We start from the raw sequence: 20,517 nt of genomic DNA on the forward strand, positions 1-20,517 counted from the left end.
TATCTGCTCCTTTGTGTAAGGAGGAACAGGGCGAGCACTGCCAGAGCCTAACAAAATGACCTCCAGCAGGCCACTGGTGTGAATGTTTCTGACCAATCAGAAACAGGCTCCATGAGGGTGGCCTGAGGGCCCGACGTCCTGTAGTGGGCCCTGTGCTCACTGCCCAGCACCGTAGAGCTCGACTGGCATTTGCCATAGACCACCAGAATTGGCAACTACACCACTGGTGCCCTGTGCTCTTCCCTGATGAGAGCAAGTTCAACCTGAGCACATGTGACAGACGTGAAAGGGTCTGGAGATGCCGTGGAGAACGTTATGCTGCCTGCAACATCGTTCAGCATGACCGGTTTGGTGGTGGGTCAGTGATGGTCTGGGGAGGCATATCACAGACGTCTACAGGTTAGATAATGGCACCCTGACTGCTATTAGGTATCGGGATGAAATCCTTGGCCCCATTGTCAGAACCTACGCTGGTGCAGTGGGACCTGGGTTCCTCCTGGTCCACGACAATGGCCGCCCTCATGTGGCTAGTGTATGCAGGTAGTTCCTGGAGGATGAAGGAATTGATACCACTGACTGGCCCCCACGTTCACCTGACCTAAACCCAGTAGAACACCTCTGCGACATTATGTTTAGGTCCATTCGGCGCCGCCAGGTTGCTCCTCAGACTGTCCAGGAGCTCATTGATGCCCTGGTCCAGATCTGGGAGGAGATCCCCCAGGACACCACCCGTAGTCTCATTAGGAGCATGCCCCGACGTTGCCAGGCATGCGTACAAGCACGTGGGGGCCACACAAACTACTGAGAATCATTTTGAGTTGCTACAATGACATTTTGGCAAAATGGACCAGTGTGCTGCATCATTTTTTGACTTTCATTTTTGGGGTGTCTTTGATTTCCCCCCTCTATAGGGTGATCATTTTCATTTCTATCAAATGATGTGGCATCATTTTGTTACTAATACATCACCCACTTATTATCAGGAAAGATATTCAAGATCATTTTCCCCCCAGTTTAGATCTGATGTGTTTTCGAAGTGTTCCTTTAATTTTTTTGAGCAGTATATTTTTTTGGATGGAATTTTTTTTTTTTTATCTTCAGCCAGTGACATCCAGCAGCTCAAACGCACTTGGCGACATCTACTGGCAACAAGATGGAATTGCAACATATTTTACTTTTCAAACTTCTTCATATGAAAATGGACAGCATCACGCTTGTAATATGTACAGCATATGATACAAACTCAACCTGACATTACAGATCAGGAGATTTCAGACTGTTTTGCTCTTGCTTGTCTTCTGTGTCTTCGCTTGCCGACTGTCTGTGGAGGCACAACAAACACACAATGAGCGTTATCGCTTCATCAGTAAGACTGCTCCATAAAAGCTGTGGCCAAAACGTACCCCTCAAACTTCCTCTCCCGATAAGCGGTGCCATCCTTCATGAGGTAGAGAAGGATCATGTCACACAAGAAAACTCCCTGTTAAATAGAAAAGGGGTCATCTGCTGTGATGTGGCAGTAATTATTTATAGAGCGCTTTTCAAACATTCAAAAGATGCTTTACATGGTAAAAGCAAACAAATACAAAATAGCAAAAGTGTACGAAATAGAAAAATAACAGTAGAAGGTGAAAACCAAAAAGTAGAGTTCAGAATAACTATTTTAAAAAGTGCACACAAAAGACAAGATTAAGAGATTGCGGTGTGATGTGCAGTGTTCCCTCGCTCCATCGTGGTTCACGGATTCACTGTTTCACAGGTTTTTTTTGTGCAATTTTAGTGCATTTTTATTTTATTTTTTACAGTGTATGAACTTGCATTGTGTTCTGCGTCCTGAATGACTAAAAATGGTCTCCTGCCAATCTCCTTCGTACTGAACTTCCGTGTTTCCTGTTGTCTGATCGCTGGCAAACTGCTTGCAGAGACTCTGAACTCTGTATGTTTGCACGTTTTCTCCCCGATAAAACGTTCTGCACCCAAAAGGCAGAGGAAGATGCCAACCATCACACAAAAAGTTGGACTTGAGGACATGCCGAATACAGTAGACGTTACGCGGCCGCGATCGGAGGACGACGATGATACAGCAACAATACGTTTTAACAAAAATACAAAAACGCTTCAGTGGAGCGGCGCCAGGACAATGCGCATGGTCAGAGGAGTGAGGTACACGAGTCACTTAATAATTTCTTGTGTCCAACCTAGTAGGTTGATCATTACAATTCAAACGAAATTTGAACTTGGAGTGTTTAAACAAGAGAGAAATGTGAGAAAATGTTAATTAACAAGTGTATAAAGTGTATGGTGAGGGGTTTTACCACCTTAAAACATATACAGTATACCTGTAATAATAAAAAATAATCATAAAGTTGGCTTTCACTTATTTGCAGACTATTTTGAGAACCTATCCCCCGCGATAAATGAGGGAACACTGTATTACTAAATATGTATGTTTTCAAGAGTTATCTGTTAAAAGAAGCGCAGAACAAGTGTGTTTTTAAGTTAGTCTTGAAAGTGGCAAGGTCGGCAGTGTCACGGATGTTCCAAAGGGACGGGACGGCAACAGAGAAGGCTCTGTCACCCCAGGTTCGGCGCTTAGTCCTAGGGACAGTCAGGAAGTTTGCATCTGAGAAGCGGAGGGTATAGGAAGGGGTGTAGGGGTGGACCAAGTCTTTAAGGTAAGAGGGGGTCTGGTTGTGGAGTGCTTTATGGGTAAGTGAGAGGATATTGAATTGGATACGGTAAGGGATAGGGAGCCAGTGGAACAAAAACCAAATGATGGCTGCTACTCACCGCACCCATTAAAGCTAACCCTGAACCAACACTGATGGCTGTGGGCACGATGCTGAACATCCCAGCCTATCAACAACAAAGGAATTCATGAAAAGACTAAGACCATATTTTGATATATATTTTTATCAAAAAAAATTTGTGCCAATAATTTTACATTTAAAAGATTTTAATCCAATAAAATAGTTTATTTAACTTTAAAACAATAAACACTTTTAAATAAAATGTCATACTGTATGACTACTTGTATTGTGATTTAGTGTACTGCCAAATAGGACGTACATTTGACCACTGGACAGTAAAACAGGATGTAAAATAAAGTGATGGACGCAGAGCTGACACATTTTGCTTACCCTCCCATTCACCATGATGTTGAATCGCACCCCGTAGACTTTGAATAGAGATCGGTAACTCCCCCCTGCTGCATTTTTATAATAGCGAGCATGCCTGGTGAATTGGAAGACTGAATCATGAAAAATGTGATGTCAAGTCAAGCAAACCAAGTCTAACCTGAAGTTGAATCCCACTGCAATGGCCTTATTGGACGCGCTGATGTCCTGGCGAGTGAAGTGGTACTGCGGATGACAGTTGGAGTAACCTTTGTCGAGGTCACAGTCCCACTCGATGTGGATGCCAATGGAGCCTCCCTTGCGCAAAATGTCGAATGTGGACATGCTATGACATACTGTATATACAAATATGATAGTCGTAGTAGTAGTACATACAAATATTGCCATGTCGTTGAAGTTGTATCCTGCGGTCATGGTGATGTCTCCCAGGCGAAAGATGGGGCAGTAGGGGTGCAGCTTTTCATCATATCTACATTTCTTCAAATAGGACTGGTCCGTCGTATCCAGAATGTTAGACCTGAGCGAAAGCGCAATTTGTACAGAGCGTGTTCAATACCTGTTTCTTCGTGTCTACAGGTCAAAGTGAACAACTTACTTTGAAAATGCAAATTTAGGGAATCGTATGAAATTCTTGATGTAGATGGTGAAGTTTTCTGCGTTTGTCAGCAAAGACCTTCTGCTAAAACAAAGTAAAAACAAAACAAAGAAAACATGTCAACATCTACTTTACATGCAAATGAACTTTCCGGAAACATGTATTTAGGCCTGTCACGATAACAAATTCAGTTGGTCGATTATTGTGCTACAAATTTGTATCGATCATCAATATTATCGTCAGCATTTTTTAAGTAATTATTGTCATGAGAGGTGTAATTCACATTTGAACCACTAGATCAGGGGTGGGCAAACTTTTTGACTCGTGGGCCGCATTGAGTTAACAAAATTAGCCAGGGGGCCATACTATATATTTGATACATTACACTTACAATTCTAACAGTCCACCTGAAATTATTTGTCTTATTTTCTCTATAAAAGTGCCATAGAATCTGCTACACGTGCTTGTGTCCCTTCTTTCAGGAGCGCTTCAAACATCAGACCATGTCAAATAGCGAAACTGAATTTTACAATTTCTTTTACTGAACTAGACACCGTGAATGAACATGAAGAAAGGATGTGTGATATACAATATGAACTATGAACGATAAAACATTGAATATTAAAGAGTATGAGAACGTCCCTCCTTTTTTACTTCCTGGACAGTGCAGTGGGGAGGTTAAACTGTGTGTCACATATTTGTTGACTTGTGTTTGTGTGGCACCATGGGTGAGGTAGTTGTCTGGACCACTGCATGTGAAAAGCTACTTAAACCATCAAAAGGTTGTCTCAGATTGATTCTAACTACTTGCAAGTCATGTTTCCAGCTGGTAGGTTAAAAGTTTAAATTCAATATTTTGGAAGCAACTGGCAGGCAGGATGTGGCCCCCGGGGCCGTAGTTTGCACACCCCTGCACTAGATAGTACTCAAGTACGTCCAACCTGTGTGAGCCACATTAGCTTGACAAAGAAGTTGCCTGTATCTACGTTGTTTAAAATGTATGCCATACAACTGTACTGAATGGTTGCATTTTTTCTGCAATGTAGCGAGCGACACAGTCTGTAAGCATGCCCCATTTTGCACTGTTTTGTTTATATTTACATTTCTGACCAAACACCTCAGTAAGCATCAACTGTCGGGACGTAGGCTCCGCTGCCAAAGACACCTTCATAGCCTCGCCTCCACAAAGAGGCTAAATGAGTTGAGAGCCCACTCTCTCCATTCATTCCACTATAGAACCAATAGGCACAGACAGATGCAGAGCGAACGCTCTTGTCATCCAGCCGGTGTGGCACAGAGAGACAAGCAGATGAAACACACACGCACGTCATTTTGCCGAGGGCGTCATAATTATCAACCTGTTTGTTTTTTAGCCATTTATCGATTATCGTGACAGGCCTACGTGTATTTCACTAAAACAAATACAAATATGTCTTACTGTGGTTTGACGGGTCTTTCCACGGGACACCAGCCAAAGACTTCACAAGTGCCACTGAAGTTTTGCTCCCTGTGTAAGCATCGACCACTCATGACTCCTTTGGAAAAACACAAGCATGTGTGCAAAGAGTGCCTGGATGTATACATTGTACTTACTCAAGTCCACAAGCTTTTCTTACATCTCATTTCACGCACAATTGGAGTGGAGTTATGGAGAGAAAAAAAAGCTGTTCCTTAGTCTGTTTGTCTGGATTTTAATGGACTGCTCTCTTCTCTTAGGGCAGAGTTGTTACCAGGTAGTAACAGGTACCTGGGTGTGTTGCCTCTCTGTTTAGGCCTTACATTCAAGGGTTACAGCACCACCTGTGGGCCATCGGCAGTGTAGTGGCTCACATTCCTCACTGAATGCGGTCCTTACAATTATTCTGTGAAGGAATGGCCACCAATAGTGCAACATTTGCGCTATAATGCTGTTTTTAGAGCGTTCGGTTCGCTCAAAATATAGTACAGTAATAGACATGGGTGATATGGCCTAAAATCTATATTGTGATATATAATGCAGCCTGCCCATGACAACAATATGTATCACGACAATACTTTGGCATATAAATTATAATTTCTAAAACAGGTTACATAGGCCCTAGGAAAGCCAAACTTAAAAAACAAAAACAAAACACTACAACCAGCTAGTTTTCATCCTTGTTTCTAAAACCACACAGAAGATAAGGAGAACAGGAAAAACTGATGTCCTGTTAATAGAAGGAATAGATACTGTGAACTAGGTAAATACTATGTAATTAGGCATGGTTACTTCAAGTGTAGTGTACACATGACTTCCCATCTGATTTTTTTTTTACAGTCTTACTGATCTGATCCCAAAGCTTTTGTTACAAACATGAATTTGTGAAATTGAATATGGCTATGAAAATAGCTCTTCAAAGCATTAAAAAATAATGCAACCAAAGTATTGCTGAATTTCCTTTTTAGGGTAGGATAGGACAATTTCGAGTGTATGACATTTTTTAACAAACTCTCTTCAGCGCAATAGTAATTTATTGACGGTCCCTTTTATAAACAAACAGAGGTTAGAGCAGCGCTCCACGTGCGAGCAGTGGCGGAGCCAGAAATGTTTCATTGGGGTGGCCAAGGTGAGGTCCGCCACTGCGTGCGAGCTCCCCGCACCATGACACAGCAGTCCGGCGACAGTGAGGGGCAAGTACCGCTGTTGCTACGGAGCCAAATATCCAACGTGAAACTAACTTCACCACGGTACACCGCGGACGTGTCTGCATGGTGGTGTTGCGTTTTCTTCTTCTTGCGGGTGGCGGGAGTCGAGTGGCAACCAGCTTTGAGGTGCTTTACTGCAGCTACCATGTTGGAGTGTGGCCCAGAGTTACGACCGTCATATGGCAACCAGATCGACCCAATCTCGTGGCAGAAGCAGATATTATCCGACCTTCAAAATACAGCAGATCGGCAGCAGATTCTGATCTTGAAGATCGGATCGGGACATCCCTAGGACTTATACTTCAAATTAAAACATACTACACATAATATCCCGCAACATTTGGTGCTGTCCACGTTTGTTTTCAATTAAAGCAACACATTTTTGATTAAAGAAAATACTTCAACATAAAGCATGCATACTTCTCGTCTACAAAACATTTCACGTTTAAAAAGTGGGAGGACGACACTGCCCAGGACGTTAGTTAGGGCAAGATACTGCACTGCACGAAAGGATCGTTGCGAGCTGCATAGTGTTAGCCACAGGTGATCGGCGTTAAAAGGCATTTATTGACATATGACGATCACATGATTTTTTTACGAGTTTTTTTACGGCCGATCTGTCAGAGAATCCCTACTACATATCATTCACAGCGTCTTTGAATGCATCCTGTAAATGCCTTACATTTATATTTTACTTCATTTAGCCATTGTTATGCTTGAAAATACTTCATTACACAAAAATGTGTAACATTTGCTTAAATATGCATATTTTCCTACCAATAATAGGTCATATTCAACCACAAAACAGCAACAGCAACAATTATTTCCCTATGATCCCTTTCAGTTATGTTTACTAATTACTGCAACGACCTGCATGTGTTGTAATGTTCATATTCAGAATTCCGATGTTCATGAATGCATCATGTTCATGAATGCACAAAGTATGGTTGCTGCTGATGTGGTGTTGGAACGTTTTTGCAAAATTCAATTGCCAACCAAATGAATAGCAATTTCTGTCCTACCATGACCAGCCACCACTATATGTCCCTCTTGGCAGTCCTTGTCTTCCTGGCAGAGGCCATCCACCACTTTGGGGTTCTGGGAACAAACATATTTCAAGAGATTGTTTCAAAAATTGAACTCTACTATATGTAGTATAAAACTGTCTTCAAATACACTTGGAACAACTGTGAGAAAATGCTTTGGTGACTGGCTTTGGCTTTTGAGTTGACTTTATGACAATGTTGACTGGGAAAGAAACCGTGTGTGTGGGCTGCTTGATTCATCAGAGCCACACTCAGTTGTTGCCTTTAGAGGAAAGCAGACACAAGTGCACGCAAGCAGGTTGGCTATTTTTCTTGGCTGCTGCTGCCAGTGTGACAGGAGCAAGTTTACATGCCAGGAATCTTCTGGAAATGTGCAGCAGCAATACTAAAAGCAGTAAGGGAAGTGGATAGCAACACTGACACAGGGTAATGCATGGGTGTCCAAATTGCAGACCGAGGGCCATTTTTGGCCTGCGGCTGTTTGGTCCTTGGCTTGTGGCACATTCTAAAAATATAATTGAAAAAGAAAACACATTTTTAATAAAAAGACAACAGCAAAAATAGAAAAATCAGCAGTAAATTTACAAAAATGAAGACGAAATATGAAGAGAAAAAAAGTTGTAATTTAGCAAGAAAAAGTCATAATTTTATGAGAATGTCCTAATATGAGGAAAAATAAGGTCATTTTAGTAGCATAAGGTTGAAATATTTATATTTATTTATTATAATTAGTTAAAGTTGTAATACTATGAAAAACAAACAAAACAACAAACAGTTTTTGGAAAATTAGGTTGCAGAAAAAAGTTATAACATTATGAGAGTTGACAAAGTTGGAACATTTAAAAAGAAAAAAACAGCTGTAATTTTACAAGAATATAGTCTAAATAGGGGAGGTGTCCGATTGGTAAAAGGCCTTGGGGAAGACCCAGAACACGTTACAGAGACTGTCTCCCAACTGGCCTGGTAATGCCTCGGGATCCGCCGGGAGGAGCTGGACGAAGTGGCCGGGGAGAGGAAAATCTGGGCCTCCCCGCTTGGGCTGCTGCTCCCGCGACCCAATCTCAGACAAGCGTTAGAAGATGGATGGATGGATAGTCCAAATATTAAGAGGAAAAAAAGTTGTATTCCATCGAGAAGTTGCAATTCTACGAGAATAAACTTTTATAACTATTTATAACTATTATAACTACTATATATAACTATTATAAAGGAAAAAAGAATGTCCTTTTAGTAGCATAGACTTGAAATCGATCCATTCATCCATTTTCTACACCGCTTATCCTCACTAGGGTCGCGGGGGTATGCTGGAGCCTATCCCAGCAGACTTCAGGTGAGAAGCGAGGTACACCTTGACTGGTCGCCAGTCAATCGCAAGGGCACAGAGTTGAAATATTAAAGAAAAAATATGTACTTTTGTCATAAAGTCGTAATATTATGAGAGACAAACAAAACAAAATAAATTTGGAATATATTGAAAATGTGGGTTTCCTTGAAATATATATAACTTATAAGCTATATATATAGATATATATATATATATATATATATATATATATATATATATATATATATATATATATATATATAACTATATATATAGCTATATATATAAAACTTATAAGCATATCCATCTACACATGTTGCTTTACAAAATATCAAAGTGGCCCTTACATCCTTTCATTTTGCACTATGAAAAAAGTTTGGACAACCCTGGTTTAGTGTGTCATGAAACAACACCTGCCGGTGTTAATATTATTTTACCACAACACAATACTGAAATACCTCTCGGTTCAATGCAGTACAGTTCCACATGACTGCAATCAAAAATGAGCATTCTTAGCTTTCTAGCAGCAGAATTGTTGGCAGCTCTTCCACTGTATGTCAGGTGTACCCAATGAAGTGGCCAGTGAGTGTCCGGTATACGGTATCGCAACACAAGGCAGTTTGGAATAGTTTTCCTCGTGATCAGGCGTCTGAGAGCAAATAAAGCAACTTGAAAGTAAACACTCTGACAGCTCAGCACACACCAGCGGTGAGGAGTTACATGAAAGTACACAGTGACTTCCTTGTGTGTTTTGTCATTTTTGCGAGGAGGCACAATTAGAATAAGTCAAGACATGCATTCCTGCCTCTGTTTGACATCTAAGTAATATTCATGAACAGGCATGTGCATGTTTGTTTCAGTGCTTTCTTTGTCTGTAAAGTCTAGTCAAGTGAACGTAGGTGGCTGCTCAGTACAATAAGAGACAGTAAGCAGAATGTACACCTGGCCTGCTTTGAGAAGAGACTTGCCTTACGGGCACACACACGGCAATTTATTGTTTGTCACTTTTGCTATACAGTGGTTAACTTCTTTTTACATGACAGTTTGCATGACAGTTAAGAATGTGATAAGCTGTGATGGATGACTGCCTTCAATAAAACGCTTAGCCTACACCAGGGGTCTCAAACACAATTTACCTGGGGGCCGCTGGAGGTAGAGTCTGAGTGAGGTTGGGCGGCATCAAGTATTGAGAGTAGAACTGGGAATCTCGGGGTACCTCACGATACGACACGCGATACATGGCTCACAATAACAATAATATCTTGATACAGTAATGGAGTGAATCAAATTAATAAATAAATAATTTCACAGTTCATATTTTGCTGCATTCAGCTGGGATAGGCTCCAGCTTACCCGTGACCCTAATGAAGACAAGCAGTATAGAAAATCAGGGGTGGATCTAGCTTTTTTGAAAAGGGGGTGTGTGACCGAGGCCGTAGGCCGAAGAGCTGGAAATGGAGTGTGGGGTCTGGGGGCCCTCCCCCCGAAATTTTTTTTAAATTAGACCTCATTTCCTGCAATCTGGTGATATCTGAGGCCAATTTTATGTCCTTAATTTCAAGAGTTTGTTGTTATTTTTATCCTTGGAATATATCGTTTAACCCAAAACAGTCTATTTACAAAATTACCGGTACTAGGAGAAACCCATTTTAGCGTTTTATTGTGGCAAAAAAAAATCGTGGGTGCCTCAAAACAGGGGAGGGTGTACACCCCCCACTAAATCCGCGCCTGAAAATGGGTGGGATTTTTTTACCACATTTTTTGTGACTCACTCACTCTTAGTTCAGTGTAGGCTTATGTGTGCATCCTACGAGTAACATTGGCTTGTCGCAGGCCGTATTACAGTAATCTTTGAAGACAAATCGCGGGCCGCAAAATGTGACTCGGCAGGCCGCAAATGGCCCACGGGCCACGAGTTTGAGACCGATGACCTACACCAATGTGGGTGAGAAGCCATACATTATTTTACGATTACATTCGTACCTCGCCACTTCGTGCTTCCTAGTTAGTGGCTTCACTCTATCATGGTTTTTCAAAAATATATTCATTAATAAATCTTGCTGGTTTGTGGTTGAATACGGCCTGTTATTAGGACAACAATATGTATATTGAAGCAAATTTTTAATTAAATAAAGCATTTTCAAGCATAGAAATGGCTACATGACCTAAAATACAAATAAGGCATTCAGAAGATGCATTCAAAGACCCTGTAAGGCGTATAGTATTCTACAGTGGTCTCTAGGTGTCAGTAATGCTTGTGAGACACACAAGCACCAGACTTGATCGCTCGAACAACAGGATTTTAATGAAGGTTTGAATGTCACAACAAGCACAATAATGCCTGACACGGGCCACTGTTGTGGCTGTAATTCACACTAAACAAAAACTCAACTCTGAACCGTGTCACTTCCGGTCCCCTATCACCGAAACATATTTATAGCAACACACACGAGTACGGGACTTATTTATCTTGGGTAATACCAGTGGAAAGGTGACTCTAGGGGTGTTATCACACCTGTCACGATAACAAATGTTGCTGGTCGATAATTGTGCTACAAATTATCGTCGATAATCGATTCTATCGACAACATTTTTTAGCGCATTTTTTCATTCATTGTCATGAGAGGTGTAATTCACATTTGAACCACTACATGATACTCATGTATAGTGTACGGTGTACCTGTGTGGGCCATTAGCTAGACACAGAAGTTGCCTGTATGTATGTTTTTGCAATGTAGCCGGAGACACTGTGAGCGCGCACCATTTTGCACTGTTTTGTTTATATTTGCTGACCAAACACCTCAGTAAGCGTTGACTGTTGCGCCAGAGGCTCTGCTGCCCGAGGCACCTCAGTCGGTAGTTTTTTTTCCTAGTTGAGAAAACTGTCCGTGTCCGTTGTTGGTGTTCATACGCTCATCATGTTAATTCTGTTGTAAAACCAAAAAATTCCCACCCTGGGGCTGTCGGCTGTGGCATTTGCCTCAGAAACCATCGCTTCCGGGTCATCCTTCATGTAAGAGTATGCTGCCTCACGATGCTAACTGCTAAACCCTCTGTATCCACTCACTAGAAGCCCCGCCTCCACAAAGAGGCTGAATGAGATGAGGGCCCACTCTGGCCATTCATTCCACTATAGAACCAATGAGCACAGACATATGCAGAGCGAACTCTCATGATCCAGCCTGTGTGGCACAAACAGACGAGCAAATGAAACACACATGCATACGTGCACATTTATCGAGGGCGTCACAATTATCGACCTGTTTTTTTGTTATCGTTCGATTAATTGATTTAGCGATTATCATGACAGGCCTAGGTGTAAGCTCATGTCTACAGGGCTCTAATAATGTTACAAATCATATTTGGAAGGTTGTTAACAGGTTTTCTATGCTCAATTTACAAAAATATTCCATTTATAAATAAGGAATCCTACTGTGCGAAAGTTCACTAATTGGTCTGGGACCAATTAATCATGATAAAGGAGGGACTCTATTAAATTTTATTATAGCAGTTAACTTCTTTTTATTGTAATAAATGACAAGTGTTTTGGGGGTTTTTTTGCACAGAAGGCTGGCAAAAAGGATAAGTGTAACAATAACCATAGAAGACATACAACTTAGGGTGTGGCTGCTCAGTACAATACTAGCAACTATTCATTGATGTAAAGAAAATACAGTGGTGTGAAAAGGTGTTTGCCCTCTTCCTGAGTTCTTATTTTTTTGCATATTTGTCACACTTAAATGTTTCAGATCATGAAACAAATTTAAATATTAGTCAATGACAATACAAATGAACAGAAAATGCAGTTTTTAAATGAAATATTTTAATATTAAAGTAGGAAAAAAAATCCAAACCTACATAGCCCTGTGTGAAAAGTAATTGCCTTCCTCGTTAAAACATAACTGAGATCTATCAGTGTGGAAAAGGTTATGGAGCCATTTCTAAAGCTTTGGGGCTCCAGCAAAGCACAGTGAGAGCCATTATCCACAAATGGCGAAAACATGGAACAGTGGTGAACCTTCCCAGGAGTGGCTGGCCAACCAAAATGACCCCAAGAACGCAGCGAGGACTCATCCAACAGGTCACAAAAGACCTCACAACAACATCCAAAGAACTGCTGGCCTCATTTGCCTCAGTTAAGGTCAGTGTTCATGACTCCACCATAAGAAAGACACTGGGCAAAAACGGCCTGCATGGCAGAGTTCCAAGACCAAAACCACTGCTGAACAAAAATAAGATTAAGGCTCATCTCAATTTTACCAGAAAACATCTTGATGATCCCCAAGACCTTTGGGAAAATACTCTGTGGTCTGACGAGACAAAAGTTGAACTTTTTTGAAGGTGTGTGTCCCATTACATCTGGTGTAAAAGTAATGCAGTATTTCAGAAAAAATAACATACCAACAGTAAAATATGGTGGTGGTAGTGTAATGGTCTGGTGCTCTTTTGCTGGACTTTTCGTGCTTTGTTGTGCACTTTGGAACCCAGATACAACATCTCATCGCAACGTTATTTCAAACAGTTAAGTGTGAAACATGCAAACATGCAAAAACATAAGAAATCAGGAAAGGGGCAAACACTTATTCACACCGCGGCATGTATAAACAGAACAGCAAAACAGATGTGTTGGACTTAACTTATAAAATATAATATGGAAAAAAGCATCATTGCAATATTTGCTGCTCGCACCATGCTGCGTATGCATGATTCTTACCTCAGCACAGTATCCAAGCTTCTGATTGGGCGTCTCCAGGAAATTGGTTACAACAAATAGAACGGCTTCACCCTGCACGTAAACAACAATGCAGCTCAAATATATTAGGTATGTTTAACAATGAAGTTTGTGTAAGTACCCTGAGGGAGGGTGTGTGTTTTAACCTGTGGTGGGATGACATAGTCCTCTGGCCCCCATACCAACACACCTGACGCTGTGGTGTTGGTCACTGAGACGCCCTTCAGCTTAGTGATGACTGAGCTCTGGATGGCCTCGTCTACCTCCTGGTAGCCTTTCTTGCTTAAGAAAACCCACCTGGTGGAGGGAGTGATATCGTTTGCATTTTAATCCTCATGTAGTCCACATTTGTTTCAACCATCATTCAAGATGTGGAATAGATGGGGGGGTAGGATTAAATAAACTTTGCTTCATCCTACTCCTTTTGGACACGTGGAACTGTGAAAGGATGATTCATGAGATGTATTCCATTGTAACCTTCATGTTCAAATAAACTAAACCCAACCAAAGCATCATTCGGTCTGTCAGTTAGATAGATTAATCAGCAAATTAACTGCAATAACTTCCAGAGCTTTTAATTGGTCTCTTAGTATGAACTGAACTCTTGAAATCAAATAACCGTATTTTAAACAACGATATTCAAATTATTGAGATGCACTTTGTGCTCCAACTGTCGAATTTTGTACTATCTCCCGTTTGTCTTTTGTCCCATTAACTTGTGTGATTTTCAATATTTTTCCCTGTCCGCTTAACAATTTCTCCACTTTTATTATTGCGTTGCAGTCGGTCGTCTGTGCATCGTGGAAATTTAACAACAATAATAGTAATAATAATAGTTCCAACAACTAAAGACGCTACTAACGCTAAACGATACTACACCATAGCAATAAAGTTACGTAGTTTGTCTATTCAAACCAAACTTTATTAATTAAAATAATGTACAGTGTAGCGGTGGTCAGATTGAATAACATACAGGTATAATAAATGTCTCACTTACCCTATTAGGTAACCGATGATAGATAACTGGATGAGTCTGTACAAAATCCCAACTGTTTTATTTTTGGCCACAATAAATTTTTCTGTTTTGTAGTCAAAAAAGGAGAAAAGTCGTCCTTTACACCAACTCGCGGCCATCCTGCCTGCCTGTCTCGTGGGTGCCTGCGGATGTCGTCACGTCGTAGCGTGTCGATCCGTCTCATCGCCTGGAAGCTTCCACGGAGAACTTTCGGAAGTCCACCATAAACTGCCCGTACCTCATTTGTCGTCCTGGAGCCGGACAAGCCTGCTGGATAACACCTCGGGCCATCTTCATGCGCCACCTGTCCTGTTTACCTACCTTCCAAAAACACCACGGTGACGTCACAAGCCGGTACACAAACAAGTTAGCACGTAAGCTCATTCTTAATTTGCTTGGATACTTTGTTGACATTTAACGCGATTTTAACGCTCGTTTGAATAGTTGGGATGAAAGTTTCTTCCCTCCTATAGTTATTTTTTTACCTCACAATGCAGTTGCTATTAATCACAGGCTTAGCCCTAATTAACCTGATTGGCATAGCACCTGTATTAGACCCACTGATCTGTATTATGTATCTGGATAGTTCATACGTCGCACGCCGCGGTGCAAGCCGCAGAAGCCACTGAGACGCCATCTTACCACTCACATTTCGACTACATTCACACAGCGTACATAGTGTACAAAGCAGATGAAGAGGCTCGTAGAACATCTATATTTTGACTTCAAGTAACGCAACCTTCGTCCCTTAAAAACGATTAGATACGTTATTCTCTATCTTTTGGCTATATTAAATGTACTTTTCCCCCTTCCAATTCTCATTGCCTCTGGGACAAAATTCTACTCTGCACCCTGGCTCAACACTCCCCTATAGCAATGCATAGTTTTACTACTCTAGAAAGAGATTTAAATTTTAACTGCATATCCCATCCCTTTTTTCCTTTACTTTTTTTTCTTACTTTCATACAATTCACTATGCTCTCGTCTGTACAAAATATGAATCATAAAAGAGAGTGACTTTGGACAAGTTTTAAAATCATTTAACAATTTGCTGATTTTTTTCAGATTTTTTTTGTTTGTGTTATGAAATAGAAATAACCTCTTTTCTGATATAGAAATGTATTTTAACAAAAACCACAGGAATAATATGTGATAACGATAATGTGTAATAACTATAAACACACACACACACACACACACACACACACACACACACACACAAAAACAACAACACTGAAACAAAACCATATGCTTTGGGTAAGACAATATGTTGTTTGCAATCTCAAACATACCAGGATGGATGTTCAGTAATATTATTTTCCAGAACATATCATATGAATGAATCCTTTTACGTCAGTCATTCAGCAGCAAAAAAAAAAAAATGTTTTTTTCCCAAATGAAGGGTCATGCCGGGTCAATTGTATGCAAACCGGCTTGCTAACTGCACTGTATACAATGCCTGGTAAGCATCATGGAAACACTGAGATTCTCCCATTCCTTCAAGTAACACAACATTCGTTCCTTAAAGAAATACATATATCATGATATAACAAAAAAGTACGTAAATTTCCTCTTAGCTATTATAGAGCTATATAAACCTATCAATTATGGACATACATTTAATCAGAGGAATTTTACACGATCGAAAATATCTGAGAGATCGACAGTGCAAAACCCTTAAATTATCAATCATAAATCTACATTTCAATCATACTTACAGGTGAAATGTTCGTCCACAGCCTTTGAACTGGCGATTTGTGCAGTTAATAGCTGCACATGCAGGCATCTTAAGGCAAAATTTGTGTCCAATCCGAATTAATAAAAGAAGTTCACCACGAATACAAAAGCTTGTCCGAGAAGTGTTTCTTGCCAGTGGTAATATGGCGGCCATGTGGCTTCACAAGTCATCGCCAATGAGCTATCCAGATATATTATACAGTGGTTAGACCTCACCAACATGGTTGCCATCCAACTGGACTCTGTTAGTAGTTATTTTTTGGTGCATTTTCCTCAAATTCTAGCTTATTTATACAGTATATTGGTTTAATTTGACCTGTTTTTTGTTTTCATACTTCTATCATCAATTATTTACAAAATAATATCAGTAATGTAATGAATAGTGCATGAATCTTGATCTCAAAGTTCTAGCATACTGTATGCCCTCATATTGCAGCCGGGGCATTAACTCAACAGCACAGAATATTAGGGCCTCTCTACCGACACTTCAATATGTATACTATGTACACGTGTACTTATTTCCAGAGGGTGCAAATTTTAACAATGGAGTGCTGTCCCAAAGCAATTACTGTCGTTGCGCACTTACCGAATAGGACGATCACAATATTTATTCACTTTTTTTTTTCTCTCCTAATTGGGAATTGTATGAGGAGGGCATGTTGAGAGCAACATCTGGGTACTGACGTACTTCCAGTTGCTAAGAAGCCAGCCCTGGTACTTTTTACCTTTTGAGTAAATAGTTAATGCACACACAGGTGTTTCACAAATATTTTTTGGGTCAATGTGTAAATGTTTCCTCTTCATGCAGCAACACTTCCTCTGTGAACTGTACTGTAAATGTCAGCGATGCCGTGACAGTGGTGGTGATGTCAGGTGTCTCTTTAATTTGCAGATTGCACCTTCACGGCTCTCTCGTCTTCCAGTGAGCATTTTATGATGGAGCTGGGCCAGTCCATCGGCAAAGTTGTAATGTTCTTATCGAAGGGTGAATGAAAGTTTTCACTTCAGGCTCATGTTTGTGTTCAAGCCATTCACTGGGCTGTTGTCTTATCAGTTGCTGCCAGCAGAGGGCTGAAGAGTCACACTCGACAAAAGTTGCATTTCGTGAATACTTTATCATCACCTCCAATGAGTGATGAGTACGTGAGTACGTTCTGGTGAGTCTTCTGATGTCGTTGTAGAAAGCTGTCTGTGCCAATCGTGCAGACACACCACGGTGCTGCTATAATGGGTTCTATGAACAAGTGGAATGGTTGCATAACAACACACTTTCCACGTGTTAAACTCCTATGTGAAGGAAAACTGACAGGAGCGATGTTGATAATGACAGGTGATTATTTATTTAAAACTCTTTATATTGAATTTGTAGCTACTTTTGGCAGAAAATATTCAAGATTCAAGAGAGTTTTATTGTCGTGCATGGTAAAACAGCAGTTATACTATGCAATTAAAATCTTATTCTGTTCATTCTCCCAAGAAAAGAAAGAAAACACAAGAAAGAATAAGAACATAAGAAACATATGTACCAATAAATTAAGCAACAACAACAGAAGAGACATTAATACAAATAAATATACAAACAAACAAACAAACAAACAAATAAATAAATAAATAAATAAATAAAGTGATATGAGTGTGTGTTGCGTGCGGTGTGTGTGAGTGCTTCGTTGAGAAGCCTGATGGCCTGTGGGTAAAAGCTGTTTGCCAGCCTTGTGGTCCTGGACTTCAAACTCCTGTAGCGTCTGCCTGATGGTAGGAGTGTGAATAATGAGTGTTGTGGATGTGTGCTGTCCTTGATGAGGTTGTGTGTTCTGCGTAGGACTCTGGATTTATAAATGTCTTGCAGTGAGGGGAGGGCTGCCCCAACAATGTTCTGTGAGGTCTTGATCACCCGCTGGAGTGCCTTCCTATCACGTGTTGTACAGTTACCGTACCAAACAGTGATGGAGGCGGTAAGGACACTTTCGATAGTGCATCTGTAGAAGCAACTCAGGATTGTGGTGGGCATGCCAAATTTCCTCAGTCTTCTCAGGAAGTACAGTCTCCTTTGGGACTTCTTCATAATTTGTTGGGTGTTGTGAGACCAGGTGAGGTCCTCGCTGATGTGTGTGCCTCGATGGCACTGACAGCAATATGTACCGCATATGATGCAAGCAACCTGACATTGGTATGAATGCAGACTTTTGTGTGACATCATCTTTCTCTGCCTCATGAAGCATGGCCAGGCTTATAGGGAGAGGAAGTATGAGAGGTACGTTTCGGCCATAACTTTTATCGAGCAGTCTACTGATGAAGCGATAATACTCATTGTGTGTTTGTTGTGTCGCCACAGACAGTTGGCAAGTGGAGGATAATGTGAAAGCAAACACTGGATAAAATCGAAGAAGAAAGAAAAATCTAAGAGTCGAAAAAATAAAAAAACAGGCAGATAGTGCATCAAAAATAAAGTTACAAGAGTTAAAACTCAAATTGGATTATATCTTAGTAAGTTTAAAGATATTAAAAGAAAATTCAAATATAACAAATGAAACATTGAAAGGTGGCTGTAAGGTCTATCTTTACACCTGAGATTTGTATTTTTCAAGATGTGTGCAAATTAAATTAGGTGCCCCTTAGGATGGCAAATAATATTTTTATCATGGTAATATAAAACGTTAATATTACAGCACTGGAAAAATGACAATCATTATTGACAAACTATTTGAGCATTGAGAAATCAATCTCTGCAGACAGTGACAAAGAAAAGCAGTTCAATACTGTATGGAGGGAAATATTTTATGCCTTATTTAACAAACTAAACTATTTGATGTCTTAACCCTTTAACTGCTTCACCAAGAAAAAAGTAATAGAAACATTTTATGATTGCATTTCCTATTGCCTTGAGTGAGTAATAACAATCGTTATTTTTCAACCGACCTTTTTAGTTTTTAAAATATTGACTTCTACCAAATGGTCGAGATGTCACGTCATGGTTAAACGTACGAAATATTATAAAAATACCACAAATAGTAGAAAAAGTCATGTAAAATGCAAATTTTGAAAGAAATTGGTCACACAAAAATATCAAGATAATGCACAGTATTTTTGTATGTATGCCACAAAACACTGACCTTTTGAGTTGAACACCAACCAGATCAAACATTGTATTTCCAGTATCTTCACCTCAACACACCTCATCTGTATCACTGAGCATTAGAACTACTATATTTTTGGTGATATCCTACAAAGCATTCCTTGGTTGGGTTCAAACACAGGAAAAGGCCAAGTTGTGATGGCATACATCTGGTTGTGGTTTTGGTGCGAGGGTCTAGGTGTGTATCCTTTCCTTAGGGGTCGTGGAGACCTCAGTGATGATGGGGGCTTATTGACTTGATTGGAACTTTGGGCTACAGTCAGGCAGAACCTTTTGAAAGACTGGTTTCTACTTCACTAAATCAAAGTCCCTCTTGTAGACCAGCTTTCCACCCTTCAGCAGACCTGTAATCATTGGCTCCACGGCCCCTCTTCATCAGGTCTTTGTCTACCATCAAGGGAGCTCCACCAGTGTGGTTTGGACGTACAGTACCAATGTACTTGACAACCAAGGAGCTGTCCAAGCTCTTAACCAGACCGAAAATTGTGAAGAAGTTGTCACAAAGGACAGACAGCTCAGGGTGTTTTATGGTCTTGCATCGTGTTGTCACCACTTTGCAGCATCTGTCCTTGTTCACTGAGGGCAACATTGAAGAACGTGGAAGAACCCTTTGATGCAGGAGCAAGTCACTGCTGATTCATTCTTCATCCAGTGATTCCGAAGAACTTGTCACCACTATCCTCTGCTTTGTGTGGCCTGATAACCAGTATCATTTATTATTTGGGTCCTCATCACTGTCACTCAGATCAGCATCTGAGTGTGTAGGAGTTGTGTGTATGTTTGTGTGTATGAGTTGTTTCTCTTTCCTTTGGACTCTGGACAAATTGGTATTTGTTCCTTGGAATGTTTTTTTTTCTTTTTTTTTTAAGAATATATCTTGGGTTTTTTGGACTTTTTTTTAAATAAAAATTTTAAAAAAGCATTATTTTCCTTACTTTATTTATTTATTTTTACTTCTACACTTCGACACCCGGTAGTTCCAAAAAACGACGCTACCTTACCCTCCCAGTCCAGTAAAGTTTTGTGATTTGTCTATTCAAGTAAACTTAACTTTATTAATTTAAAAATAAATGTGCAGTGTAACGGTTAACCAATGGAATAACATAATAGATGTCTCACTTACCCTGTTATGTA

At 40.3% G+C, this 20,517-nt stretch overlaps 1 protein-coding gene and 1 long non-coding RNA gene across 7 annotated transcripts; one reads left to right on the top strand and one right to left on the bottom strand.

The window, feature by feature from the left end:
* Positions 1 to 991: 991 nt before the first annotated feature.
* On the bottom strand, positions 992 to 15,076 carry LOC129191193 (P2X purinoceptor 5-like). Of its 6 annotated transcripts, XM_054794305.1 has the most exons (12): positions 14,496 to 15,068; positions 13,645 to 13,795; positions 13,481 to 13,552; positions 7,419 to 7,494; positions 5,171 to 5,267; positions 3,733 to 3,816; positions 3,513 to 3,654; positions 3,298 to 3,434; positions 3,141 to 3,234; positions 2,791 to 2,856; positions 1,404 to 1,480; positions 997 to 1,321 (listed from the first exon to the last, which is right to left on the bottom strand). In XM_054794305.1, the coding sequence occupies exons 1-12, from the start codon at positions 14,630 to 14,632 to the stop codon at positions 1,255 to 1,257; spliced, it is 1,200 nt and encodes a 399-aa protein (XP_054650280.1). In that variant the 5' UTR covers positions 14,633 to 15,068; the 3' UTR covers positions 997 to 1,254. The 6 variants fall into 6 exon arrangements, 4 of the variants coding, with proteins under 4 accessions (XP_054650279.1, XP_054650278.1, XP_054650280.1 ...); XM_054794304.1 differs by having other exon boundaries at positions 992 to 1,321; positions 3,298 to 3,654; positions 5,171 to 5,264; positions 14,496 to 15,076; XM_054794303.1 differs by having other exon boundaries at positions 993 to 1,321; positions 3,298 to 3,654; positions 14,496 to 15,074.
* On the top strand, positions 14,315 to 17,677 carry LOC129191194 (uncharacterized). The gene is made up of 3 exons (XR_008573159.1): positions 14,315 to 14,473; positions 14,589 to 14,887; positions 17,143 to 17,677. It is a non-coding gene; the product is annotated as an uncharacterized LOC129191194 (long non-coding RNA).
* The last annotated feature ends 2,840 nt before the right edge of the window (positions 17,678 to 20,517 follow it).

This window comes from Dunckerocampus dactyliophorus, chromosome 12 (assembly GCF_027744805.1).
Source record: "Dunckerocampus dactyliophorus isolate RoL2022-P2 chromosome 12, RoL_Ddac_1.1, whole genome shotgun sequence".
NCBI classification, from domain to species: domain Eukaryota; kingdom Metazoa; phylum Chordata; class Actinopteri; order Syngnathiformes; family Syngnathidae; genus Dunckerocampus; species Dunckerocampus dactyliophorus.